Source organism: Anguilla anguilla, chromosome 1 (genome assembly GCF_013347855.1).
Source record: "Anguilla anguilla isolate fAngAng1 chromosome 1, fAngAng1.pri, whole genome shotgun sequence".
NCBI classification, from domain to species: domain Eukaryota; kingdom Metazoa; phylum Chordata; class Actinopteri; order Anguilliformes; family Anguillidae; genus Anguilla; species Anguilla anguilla.
Window position 1 is genome coordinate 7,912,740 of NC_049201.1, and position 12,500 is coordinate 7,925,239.

The window sequence follows — 12,500 nt, forward strand, 5'->3', positions numbered from 1 at the left end:
TTGTTTTAAATATTAATGCATTTTTGGTTATTGAGATAGATCAGCCGGCTTCTAAGTCCTCCACATACCTCGTTGTGCTTTGGGCCTTACGGCTGGGCAGGGATGGTCCTTCAACTTCGGAAATAAAGGCAAGATTCTGCTTCAGTGGAGTGCAGTAAAAAAAAACGAATTAAGATGTTAGTGAGAAATATCCCTTGGTTGTTGCTTACGACAGTCGACACATTTGTGCTGACTTTCCAGCGAATCTGTGAAGGTCACGGTAGACTAGAAGTTCCCGTTGAGCGACCGGGAGGTTTCTGGGGCGTGAAAAGGAACGTGAAATGTAAACATTTTTCACTGGCACAGTTTTGACCGGAACACGCAGAGATATTGCAGCGTGTTTACATGTTTTTGTGCGATTGGCATAAGCCTGATCCTGTCTTTGCTTGCTGGTGTTAGCGTGTTCCTGTCTTTGCTTACGGGTGTTAGCGTGTTCCTGTCTTTGCTTACGGGTGTTAGCGTGTTCCTGTCTTTGCTTACGGGTGTTAGCGTGTTCCTGTCTTTGCTTACTGGTGTTAGCGTGTTCCTGTCTTTGCTTACTGGTGTTAGCGTGTTCCTGTCTTTGCTTACTGGTGTTAGCGTGTTCCTGTCTTTGCTTACTGGTGTTAGCGTGTTCCTGTCTTTGCTTACTGGTGTTAGCGTGTTCCTGTCTTTGCTTACTGGTGTTAGCGTGTTCCTGTCTTTGCTTACTGGCGTTAGCGTGTTCCTGTCTTTGCTTACGGGTGTTAGCGTGTTCCTGTCTTTGCTTACTGGTGTTAGCGTGTTCCTGTCTTTGCTTACTGGCGTTAGCGTGTTCCTGTCTTTGCTTACTGGCGTTGGCGTGTTCCTGTCTTTGCTTACGGGTGTTAGCGTGTTCCTGTCTTTGCTTACGGGTGTTAGCGTGTTCCTGTCTTTGCTTACGGGTGTTAGCGTGTTCCTGTCTTTGCTTACTGGTGTTAGCGTGTTCCTGTCTTTGCTTACTGGTGTTAGCGTGTTCCTGTCTTTGCTTACTGGTGTTAGCGTGTTCCTGTCTTTGCTTACTGGTGTTAGCGTGTTCCTGTCTTTGCTTACTGGTGTTAGCGTGTTCCTGTCTTTGCTTACTGGTGTTAGCGTGTTCCTGTCTTTGCTTACTGGCGTTAGCGTGTTCCTGTCTTTGCTTACGGGTGTTAGCGTGTTCCTGTCTTTGCTTACTGGTGTTAGCGTGTTCCTGTCTTTGCTTACTGGCGTTAGCGTGTTCCTGTCTTTGCTTACTGGCGTTGGCGTGTTCCTGTCTTTGCTTACGGGTGTTAGCGTGTTCCTGTCTTTGCTTACGGGTGTTAGCGTGTTCCTGTCTTTGCTTACGGGTGTTAGCGTGTTCCTGTCTTTGCTTACGGGTGTTAGCGTGTTCCTGTCTTTGCTTACGGGTGTTAGCGTGTTCCTGTCTTTGCTTACGGGTGTTAGCGTGTTCCTGTCTTTGCTTACTGGTGTTAGCGTGTTCATGTCTTTGCTTACTGGCGTTAGCGTGTTCCTGTCTTTGCTTACGGGTGCTGTGGGGCTCTCTGTTTGAAGGCTCGCGGCGGATTAGCGCCCGTGGGATTGGGCCTGTCTGTCTCGGCTGGCTGCCGTGGCCTTCCTCTGTCTGGAGAGCAGAGCGTGCACCAGGGCCTCATTAGTGCAGCTTGTGGGTTCTCTGTTCTCACTCTTCCTTTATGATTTCCATAATGGCCCTGAACGTTTCGTTCGGCTGGCACTGTTTCAGACTTCTTACAAATACCCCCGACACTGCAGCTCCGCACTGCTGCTCTGACCACTGCTCCACACTGCTGCTCTGACCGCTCCCCCACACTGCTGCTCTGGCCACTGCCCCACACTGCTGCTCTGACCACTGCTCCACACTGCTGCTCTGACCACTGCTCTACACTGCTGCTCTGATCACTGCCCCACACTGCAGCTCTGACCACTGCTCCACACTGCTGCTCTGACCACTGCTCTACACTGCTGCTCTGATCACTCCCCCACACTGCTGCTCTGATCACTGCCCCACACTGCTGCTCCGACCACTGCTTCACACTGCAGCTCCTCACTGCTGCTCTGATCACTGCTCCACACTGCTGCTCTGACCACTACCCCACACTGCTGCTCTGAGCACTGAATGCCATGCACTCTGGCCCTGCATTTCTCCAAGGCCAGGGTTTATATAACACATCCACTCTTCCCATGTTTCCTGCTCTACATAAGCATGCTAATCCAGCGCTAACTGCAAAAAATGAGATTGCCATGGTAACACGGCAGCATTTAATTGTTTGTGTATTCATGTGGCAGTTTCGTGTTTGTGGAGGGTTGTGGCAGCGCGTGTTGGGCCTGGCATGTTTGGAGCGCGTCTCCCAGAGTCCAGCCTGTCACACTGGAGCCACTGAGCCAAGCGCTGCTTCCTGGAGCCTGGCCTGGATTCAGGAAGCAGTGGCTCCATCTCTCTCTCTCTCTCTCTCTCTCTCTCTCTCTCTCTCTCTGTCTCTCCCTGTCTCTCTCGCTCTCTCTCTCTCTCTCTGTCTCCCTGTCTCTCTCTCTCTCTCCCTCCCTGTCTCTCTCTCTCTCTCTCGCTCTCTCTCTCTCTGTCTCCCTCTGTTCCCTGAAACCCTCTCATCTGCAGGATCTTCCTGCAGAGTCTAATCTAATTTCTCCATGCTTAGAAAGATTATTTTAGATGTAATCAAATCTCCCACTTGTGCACACAAATACACACACACACACACACACACACACACACACACAAACATGCATGCATGTGTGCGCATGCACACATGCACGCACAGGCACACACACAAGCAAATACGTGAATGCACATGCACGCACTTGTGCGCACACACACGAGCAAATGCGCGCACACGCGCACACACACACACACACGCACACACACACGTATACACGCATGCACTCACACACACACAGAGGCCTCTCCCCCTGGTGTGCAGTGTTATTTGTGTGCCATGTGTACTCCTGTTGGAATGTGCGGGCTCTCTGGCTGGTGCCAGGCCTGCCTGTCAGTGCTAAACCGCAGCCCATCTGGCTGGGATCAGCTCTAAATGGGCTTCTGTTAATGGGAAATACGGCCTCACCCGCTGGCCCAGAGCTCTGGCGCCGGTCCACACAGGCCCGCTCAGCCACAGCGGGCAGCGGACCGTGGGCTGGGCCTGGTTCTGCAGAGACACAGCAGGCAGTGGACTGTGAGCTGGGCCTGGTTCTGTAGAGACTGTGAGCTGGGCCTGGTTCTGCAGAGACACAGCAGGCAGTGGACTGTGAGCTGGGCCTGGTTCTGTAGAGACACAGCAGGCAGTGGACTGTGAGCTGGGCCTGGTTCTGTAGAGACTGTGAGCTGGGCCTGGTTCTGCAGAGACACAGCAGGCAGTGGACTGTGAGCTGGGCCTGGTTCTGTAGAGACACAGCAGGCAGTGGACCGTGGGCTGGGCCTGGTTCTGTGGAGACTGTGAGCTGAGCCTGGTTCTGTAGAGACTGTGAGCTGGGCCTGGTTCTGTAGAGACACAGCAGGCAGTGGACCGTGGGCTGGGTCTGGTTCTGTAGAGATAAGAAATAGGTAATGAGAGAGAGACAGGAAGGATTGGAATGAGAGAGACATAGGCCTACAGGGTAGATAGACGGTAGAGAGAGAGACTATGGGCAGAGAGAGAGAGAGACAACAGTGGAGAGAGAGACGGACAAGAGAGAGAGAGACAGACTGTGGCGAGAGACAGACCGACAGGGGAGAGAGAGAGAGAGACAGACTGTGGTGAGAGACAGACCGACAGGGGGGAGAGAGACAGACAGACAGACTGGGGAGAGAGAGTGTGATTCCTGTCCTTTGTAAATGAGATGAATAAGCAGAGGAATGTAGCCTGCAGTGTTGCACACCTGATATGACCTAAATGCCGCGGATCCCGTAGAGCCTGCCACCGCCGTCCCCGGGCGTCTCACACGCACACAGGTGTGTTTCACGCGTGATTGCGCGGGGCCTGCTCTCTGGTTACATGCTCTTTGTGTGCCTGTCTCTCACACCAGCCCCAGTGAGCACACAAAAATCAATCTCTGTCACTGCACTGCACGCTTTCTGAGCTGCGTGATACTGGGGGAAAGGTGTCTGCTCTGGGGCACTCTGGCGAATGGTATTGGTACCGCGTGATATTATGGTGAGAAGTATCTGTACTGTGTGATACTGGGTGAAATGTGTCTGCTCTGGGGCACTATGGTGAATGGTATTGGTGATAGTGTGGTGAATAGTATCTATACTGTGTGATGTTTGTGTGAATAGTATCTGTACTGTGTGATAGTGTGGTGAATAGTATCTGTACTGCATGGTATTGGGGTGAATAGTATCTCCTGTGTGATATTGGGGTGGATAGTATCTGTAGTGTGTGATATTGGGGTGGATAGTATCTATACTGTGTGATATTGGGGTGAGTGGTATCTATACTGTGTGATATTGGGGTGAATAGTATCTGTGCTGCAGCAGACCCAGGCTGGTGTGAAAACAGACCCAGGCTGGCTGCAGCAGACCCAGGCTGGTGTGAAAACAGACCCAGGCTGGCTGCTGCAGACCCAGGCTGGCTGCTGCAGACCCAGGCTGGCTGCTGCAGACCCAGGCTAGTGTGAGAGCAGACCCAGGCTGGCTGCTGCAGACCCAGGCTGGCTGCTGTAGCCCAGTGCGGTCCATGTGTGGCCGTGAGATAAGAGCCTCCCGTTGTTTTCATTGGCTGCGGTGCCGCTGGCTCTGCTGTTTAAAGTGATACTGCTGAGCTGCTGGAGCCCTCGTATTCCCTCTGTATTATCTGCTTCTGTTTCCTAGCATGAGTGTGTGTGTGTGTGTGTGTGTGTGTGTGTGTTTGTATGTGAGTGTGAGTGTGAGTGTGAGTGTGAGTGTGAGTGTGAGTGTGAGTGTGAGTGTGAGTGTGTGTGTGTGTGTGTGTGTGTGTGTGTGTGAGTGTGAGTGTGAGTGTGAGTGTGAGTGTGAGTGTGAGTGTGAGTGTGAGTGTGAGTGTGAGTGTGAGTGTGAGTGTGAGTGTGAGTGTGAGTGTGAGTGTGAGTGTGAGTGTGTGTGTGTGTGTGAGTGTGAGTGTGAGTGTGAGTGTGAGTGTGAGTGTGAGTGTGAGTGTGAGTGTGAGTGTGAGTGTGAGTGTGAGTGTGAGTGCGTGTGTGCGTGTGTGCGTGTGTGCGTGTGTGCGTGTGTGCGTGCGTGCGTGCGTGCGTGCGTGCGTGCGCGAGTGCGTGTACAGTACTCTGGGTAGGAGCAGAGCTGTGGGAGGTCTGACTCCCCCTTGGCGCTGAGCGGAGCTGCAGTCACTGTAACACAGAAGCTGGCTCACGGCAGGGCCTGCTGCTAGAGCCGGGGAGTCTGGGAATCCCTCCGGTCAGCCCCCATGATGCTCTGCGGTGTGAGCGCGCGCTTCTGATTCGCCGATGAAGCCTGGCCTATCAGGTCAAGTGATTTCACAGCCTGTTCCCGCCGCGCAGACCTGTGCGTTTCTCTGAGCTGGCGGTCGGCCCGGTCTCCCGCGGGACGCCCTGCGCGTTAGCGCGTCATGTGACCGCGCGCCCGGCCCGTATCGACCGCGCTCTCCTCAGCATGCTGATCTTCCGTTTGTCCTTACCGGGCGAGCAGATTTGGCTTTAGCGCTCCGGACCGGATCGCTCCGGACAGCCGCTGATAGCCGGAGGTGAAGAGTGCGGATGCGCCGATCGAACTGTGAGTGTGTGGGGGGCCGGGGGTGCGGAGAGAGCGGTGGGGGTGCGGAGAGAGCGGTGGGGGTGCGGAGAGGGCGGTGGGGGTGCGGAGAGAGCGGTGTGCGAGCGGAGGCCAGGGGAGGCCATTACGATGCTCTTTCTGCTGCCGACTTGCCTTCACTTCTGTATGAGCACTCAGGCCGCTGATCGCTCCTGAACATCATCTGCTCCCTGAACACGTCCGTGCTCCCTTCCCTCCCAGTTTCTGCGGGTGATGCAGCAGGAGCCTGTCGCTTGTGTCCTGGCGGCGCGTGTGTATGTGTGTGTGCGTGCATGCGCGTGTTTGCGTTTGTGCGTTTGTGCGTGTGTGCGTGTGTGCGTGTGTGCGTGTGTGCGTGTGTGCGCGTGTGCGCGTGTGTGCGTGTGTGCGTGTGTGCGTGTGTGCGTGTGTGCGTGTGTGCGTGTGTGTGTGCGTGCGTGTGTAATGCACATTCCTGAGCTCAGTTCATAAACAGCATGAAGGAGCCACTCCATCAAGTGACTGAAGTGTTCTCGCTCATCCTCTTTCACTTCCTGCCTCACTTCCTCTTTTCGCCCTGCGCAGGAGGCTCAGCGATGAACAAGCTACGGCAGAGCTTCCGGAGGAAGAAAGACATCCACGTGCCCGAGTCCAGCCGGCCGCACCAGTGGCAGACCGACGAGGAGGCTGTGCGCAGCGGCAAGTGCAGCTTCGCAGTGAAGGTGAGCCACTGACACCGCTGAGTTCACTGCACGCTGAGCCACCGACACAGCTGAGTTCACTGCACGCTGAGCCACCGACACAGCTGAGCTCACTGCACACTGAGCCACTGACACAGCTGAGTTCACTGCACACTGAGCCACTGACACAGCTGAGTTCACTGCACGCTGAGCCACTGACACAGCTGAGTTCCCTGCACACTGAGCCACTGACACAGCCATGCTCACTGCACGCTGAGCCACTGACACAGCTGAGTTCACTGCACACTGAGCCACTGACACAGCTGAGTTCACTGCACACTGAGCCACTGACACAGCCAAGCTCACTTCACACTGAGCCACTGTCACAGCTGAGTTCACTGCACACTGAGCCACTGACACAGCCAAACTCACTGCACACTGAGCCACTGACACAGCTGAATTCACTGCACACTGAGCCACTGACACAGCCAAACTCACTGTACGCTGAGCCACTGACACAGCCAAACTCACTGCACACTGAGCCACTGACACAGCTGAGTTCGCTGCACACTGAGCCACTGACACAGCCATACTCTGTGCACTGATACTAAGGCACTGACACCCTGTTTACATGCAGAGCGTACTCGGAAGACTGGAAAAATACAAAGTTTGTGCATTTGGCGTTTTTGTATTCCGGATACACTGCTAATACGCCTTCAGGTTTCATCGGTTTGGTTCCACATTAGCGAACGCATTCTGAACAGACCTCGGAGCGTTCTGCATCTGAGCCTTAACGGTGCGGCACCCGAGAGGCCCAGGGGGCGTGGCTCTAACATCGCTCGGTCAGAGCTTTCTTTCGCGCGCGCGCTCCCGGGCGCCGGGGGTTACTGAGAGCGGACTCTTTCCCGAGCGCGCCGGGCTAGCGGCGCTCTGAGCTTTTAACATTCCTGCGGGATCCGCAGCGGCCATGTTTGATTTGTCTGTGAGTAATGGCGGCTCTACCTGAGCAGCCCTCGGTGCGGTCAGCGAGCCCAGCGAGCCTCGCCGCTGTGTTGTGGCAACAGCCCCGGGTTTCCTAAACAGAGCTGTTCTGGTACACCAAACCCTGACCTCCCCGCTGCCGCTCCCCAGCCGCCCACCCGGGAGGGGAGGGGTGTGCGTTTGGGGGGTGGGCTGGGGGGGTCATGTGATGTTTTTGAGCAGCGGGGCAGGAGCGCTGGTGATCGGGGTGCGAGGCGCACGCTGGGCTGAGGCCCAGTCAGAGCACACTGAAGGGGTTCCTCTCCTGTGGACATCCCAGAATCCTCTGTCTGTCCCCCCTCCCTTTCTTCCACTCTCATTCCCTCTCTCCCTTTCTTGCTCTCTCTCTCCCTTTTTCCCTCTTTCTCCCTCCCTCCCTCTCTCTCTCTCTCTCTCTCACTCACTCTCATTCTGTCTCTCTCCCTCTTTCCGTCTCTCTCCCTCGCCCTCTCTCCCTCCCTCCTGACCTCAGCGTCACCCCCCACCTGCGGAACACAGCCGTCTCTCCCCCAGCGCGGATTCTTTATGAGCCGAAGGAAGATCCCTGCGTGCTCTCCTCCTACAGAGATAAGACCCAGAGACAGACTTCCTGTGTGTGTGTGTGTGCATATGTGTGTGTGTGTGTGCGTGTGTGTGTGTGTGCGCGCATATGTGTGTGTGTGTGTGCGTGTGTGTGTGCATATGTGTGTGTGTGTGTGTGTGCATATGTGTGTGTCTGCATGCGTATGTGTGTGTGTGTGTGTGTGTGTGTGTGTGCATGCATGTGTGTGTGTGTGTGTGTGTGTGTGTGTGTGTGTGTGTATGTGTGTGTGTATGTGTGTGCATATGTGTGTGTGTGTGTGTGTGTGTGTGTGCATATGTGTGTGTGTGTGCGCGTGCGTGCAGTTGCGTTTTGTTTCTGAAACATGAAAGTGGTTCTCCGTGCTGTGCTGGTGTTAACCGTAGATCTGGACGCGTCTGAGAGACGCAGGTCTGTTATCAGTCACCGTCTTCCTCACTCTCAGCGCTGGTGTCTGACCCAAACTGGGCCTGGATGCGTCTCGAGTCGCAGTCGAAATCTAGAACATTTAAAAAAAGAAAAAAGACAAGTCTATAGGTTTTGTGAGTCCTCCCCACCCCCCCATCTCCTCTCCTCCTCCTCTCCTCTTCTCGTCTCCTCCTCCTTTCTCCAGACGCCCCCCCCCCCCCGCACCGCCTGTGCATGTGCAACCTAACCTGCTAGCCCTGCGCGCTGTCGGCCTCTCTCTCCGGGCCCGGCTTGTGTGGGCTGGAATTCTTGTGGAGAGATTAGCGCTGCCGTGCTGGACGGATGGAGAGAAGGGGGAACGGAGAGGTTCTGGAAGGTAAAGAGGAGAAGTGGGATGTTTGACTGTGAGGTCAGCCTCTGTTCTGCTTGCTCAGGGTTTCCCCCCGGAAACACTCGGGGGGGGGGACAGGCCGATTCTGCGCTCCTTATACTGAGATCATCTCTCCCACTGGACTGCCTTCTGCCTGCAGACCGAGGGAGTGTAGGCGTGTCTGTGTGTGTGTGGGTGTGTGTGTGCTTGTGTCTGTGTGTGCGTATGCATGTGTGTGTGTGCTTGTTTGTGTTAACGTGTACATGTTTGTTTGAGTGTGTGTGCGTGTGTGCTTGTGTCTGTGTGTGTGTGTGTATTTGTTTGCGTTAATGTGTACATGTTTGTGTTTGCGTGTGCATTTGAGTAACTGTGTGTATGTGTGTGAGGTTGCTATTGGCTGGCATGAGAATGTGTTTTGCTGGACTTTGCTCACAGGAGTGGCTGCTCACTGCATGCCCGCCCCCTCCTGTCTGTGCTGAGTCTGCTGACTTCACACTCGTGGGCGGAGCCTCGCAGCACAGTTCCGCCCCCACAGCACTCCATTAGGCCAGGGAGCTCATTTGAGAAACACTACAGAAGAAGAAACGCAGCAGAAACACCCGTAAAGTTATCTTTGCTGAGGTGCCCATGACTTCGCTGCTGATCCTGAAGCCCTGTTCTCGTAAAGCTGAGAGAACCTGAACAGGCTAAGCTCTATACAGTGGACTCCTCTGGCTAGATATGGCTGTATGGTTTTTATTTAACCTGGTTTTAAATGTTTAGAATCCAGCTGTCTGGTCAGCTAAGAAAAAAAGGAATCGTTTCCATGAATGTTTTATGGTTGAGCTTCATGGTTGCTGGTTTTGAGATACTGCGCTACATTAGCATTTAGGGCCGGTTTCGCAGACACAGGCGTATGCGAGCACACGTGTGTACATGTGCGTGCTGGCGTGTGTGCATGCCTGTGTGTGTGTGTGTATGTTTATGGATATGGGTGTAACTGTGTATGTGTGTGTGTGAGAGAGATTGATGAGCTTGAGTTGGTAGGAGCATCAGGATCACACATCAGTAAACAGGAAGTCAGTGAAAGGATGCTGTTTCTGCTCTCCGCAGGCAGTGGCACTGATGCCCTGCTTCGTGAGTTTGAGTGCTCCTGAAGGCTGGAAAAATGACTCCTAATGATGGAGTCAGGAAGAACCCTGCTCCTGTTTAATCCCAAACACACTGTGCATGTGTGTCAGCACTACTGCTTTTGGGGACTCCAAATGAGTTGAATTTTTTCCTTTAAAGTGCAATTCGACCCGTCATCAGCATTCGTATATTAAAACATACCCAGAATTCCCTCCACGCCTGCCGTCCGTCCGTGGGCCTCCCTGCCCCCCCTCTTACTGCACGCCGCACTTTTTAAATAAGGAGTCGCGCTGGGAACGGGCTGTCAGTTAAAGCGTGGGCGGAGTCGGGCTGAAGGGCACGCTCGCATTTAGGCCCCCCGCTCATGTGACACGGGAGCCCTCCCTCTGGCACCTGCCGCCGCTCGTCAGGCCGCCGCGGACACGCACAACCCGATACTCCGTTTCCCCCGTTCCCCCGCGATCGCTTTCACGCGCTCGCTCTCCGCCAGACGCGGCGGCCGATGACTGCTGTTTTGACGGGTTTATTAGTCACAAGGTTCTAGAAATGAAACTGGGGGTGGGGGTGGGGGTGGGGGTGGAGGTGGGGGTGGGGTTTGTTTTTGCGCACACGTATTTATAGTGGAGCCCCGAAACCATCTCTGGCCGCTGGGGCTCACGGCAGTATGGAGCCTCCCCCCCCCCCCGCCTCTCTCCGTCCGATCAAATAAACAGCCTCGCTTTCAGTCGCGCGTAAACTCTGCTTTCCATCGCCTGGAGGACCTGGTGTTCCGCAGGTGACAGACAGATGTTTGGCGCGGCGCCGTTGTGCGTTCTGCTTTAGTGTTTGTGTTCGGCCTGGTGAGGTCAGAGGCACTTTGGGCGCCACGGTAACCTGGAGGCCCGCTCTGTCCAGGAAGGCTCTCTGCTTCATGTGAAGCAGCTAGCACAAGCTCTTATCAGGGGCCGTTTAACTGCGTGTGCAGTTTAAAAAACAAGCACGCCATCCATTTATACGGCTGGGTGTTCGTCCAGCCGATTTATGTTAAGTATCTGGCTCAAGGGCAAGGGCTGCTGTCCGACCCTGTTCCTGGGAGCCTACCGGGTTTTCACTCCAACCCTAACAGAGCGCAGCTCGTTCAACAGCTAGAGATCTCGTTGAGATGCTAATTGATGGAGTAAGGTGTGCCAAATTAGGGTTGAAATGAAAACCTACAGGACGGAAGATCTGCAGGAACAGGGTTGGACAGCTCTGATCGAGGATATAATGGCTGTGCCGCCTGGGATTTAAACCTGCAACCTCTGAGTTACAGCCATTACTGTCCATACACTACTGCCATAGATGTGTAGTGACCCTCTGGCACATGGAGGCTGCTGAGCTGGTGTGAGCAGTATGGGATTTGCAGTTCTGAGAGCGCATTGGAGAATGTTTATCGACTGCGGCTGTCGATGGCGCTGTGATTGACGCTTGTTCCCTTAAAGGGGAGGGGGTCGGTCGGGTGCGGGAGGGGACGCCGGGGGCGCTGGGTTGGGCGGGAGGGAAAGGGTAAGGACTTCCTGTTCGGCAGCGCACACAATGGAGCGTCTCCAGGGCTGACCTTGGTGTCTGGGTGGGCCGGCGGTGTGACATCACGGTGACACGCAGGGGCCCCGGGCCGGCCCCGCCCCGCCCCTTTCCGCCCATTGATCGCAGGGGTCAGCCGGCAGGGCCAGCCACACGGTCACCAGCGCCCCGCGATAGGGCGAGGGGCTCTTCCTGTGGGGCGGGCTGAATCGCTGTCCCCTTCCCCCCCCACACACACACACACACACACACACACACCCTCTCTCTCTCTCTCTCTCTCTCTCTCTCTCTGACCCTCTGTCTTTTTCTCTGTCTCTCACCCTCTTTCTCTGTCTCTCTCTCTTATTCTCTGTCTCCTTCGCTCACTCTTTCCCTCTCTATCTTTCTTGTTCTCCCTCTCTCTCTCTCTCTCTCTCTCTCTCTCACACACACACACACACACACACCCTCTCTTTCTCATACACTCTCTCAAATTCAGGTTCAATTTCAAATGTGCTTTATTTGCATGACAAGTAAAATTTGTGTTGCAAAAGCATTGAGGTACATAAATGACAAACGACAAACCCCCACAGGCTCTGTCTCTCATCTCTCTGCTCTGTCCCTCACCTTTTCTCTCCTTCTATCGCTCTCTCCCACCCACACCTCTCTCTCTCTCACCCTTTCCCCCCTCTCTCTCACCCTCCCCCCCCTCTCTCTCTCTCTCTCACCTCCCTCTCCCTCTCGCTCTCTCACCCTCACCCCTCTCTCTATCTCACCCTCACCTCCCTCTCTCTCACCCTCACCCCACTCTCTGTCTCTCTCTCTGTCACCTCCCTCTCTCTCTCACCCTCACCCCTCTCTCTCTCTCTCTCACCTCCCTCTCTCTCTCACCCTTACCCCTCTTTCTCACCCTTCTCTCTCTCTCTCAACCTCACCTTCCTCTCTCTCCCTCTCTCTCTCTCACCCCTCTCTCTCTCTCTCTCTCTCTCCCTCTCTCTCTCTGTCACCTCCCTCTCTCTCTCTCACACCCCTCTCTCTCTCTCTCTCTCCGCAGTATCTGGGCCATGTGGAGGTGGAGGAGTCTCGAGGGATGCACATCTGTGA

At 54.8% G+C, this 12,500-nt stretch overlaps 1 protein-coding gene across 6 annotated transcripts in view; it reads left to right on the forward strand.

Annotated features, from left to right (window-relative positions):
• The window catches only part of numb (NUMB endocytic adaptor protein), a 44,340-nt gene that overhangs the window by 14,589 nt on the left and 17,251 nt on the right, over positions 1-12,500 (forward strand). For all 6 annotated transcript variants that reach the window (XM_035430933.1, XM_035430964.1, XM_035430956.1 and 3 more), the window contains exons 2-3: positions 6,314-6,450; positions 12,451-12,500. The exon at positions 12,451-12,500 is cut by the window's right edge and continues 25 nt beyond it. In XM_035430933.1, coding sequence (XP_035286824.1) covers positions 6,325-6,450; positions 12,451-12,500 — 176 coding nt within the window. In that variant the 5' untranslated portion in view covers positions 6,314-6,324. The remainder of the gene's footprint in view (positions 1-6,313; positions 6,451-12,450) is intronic.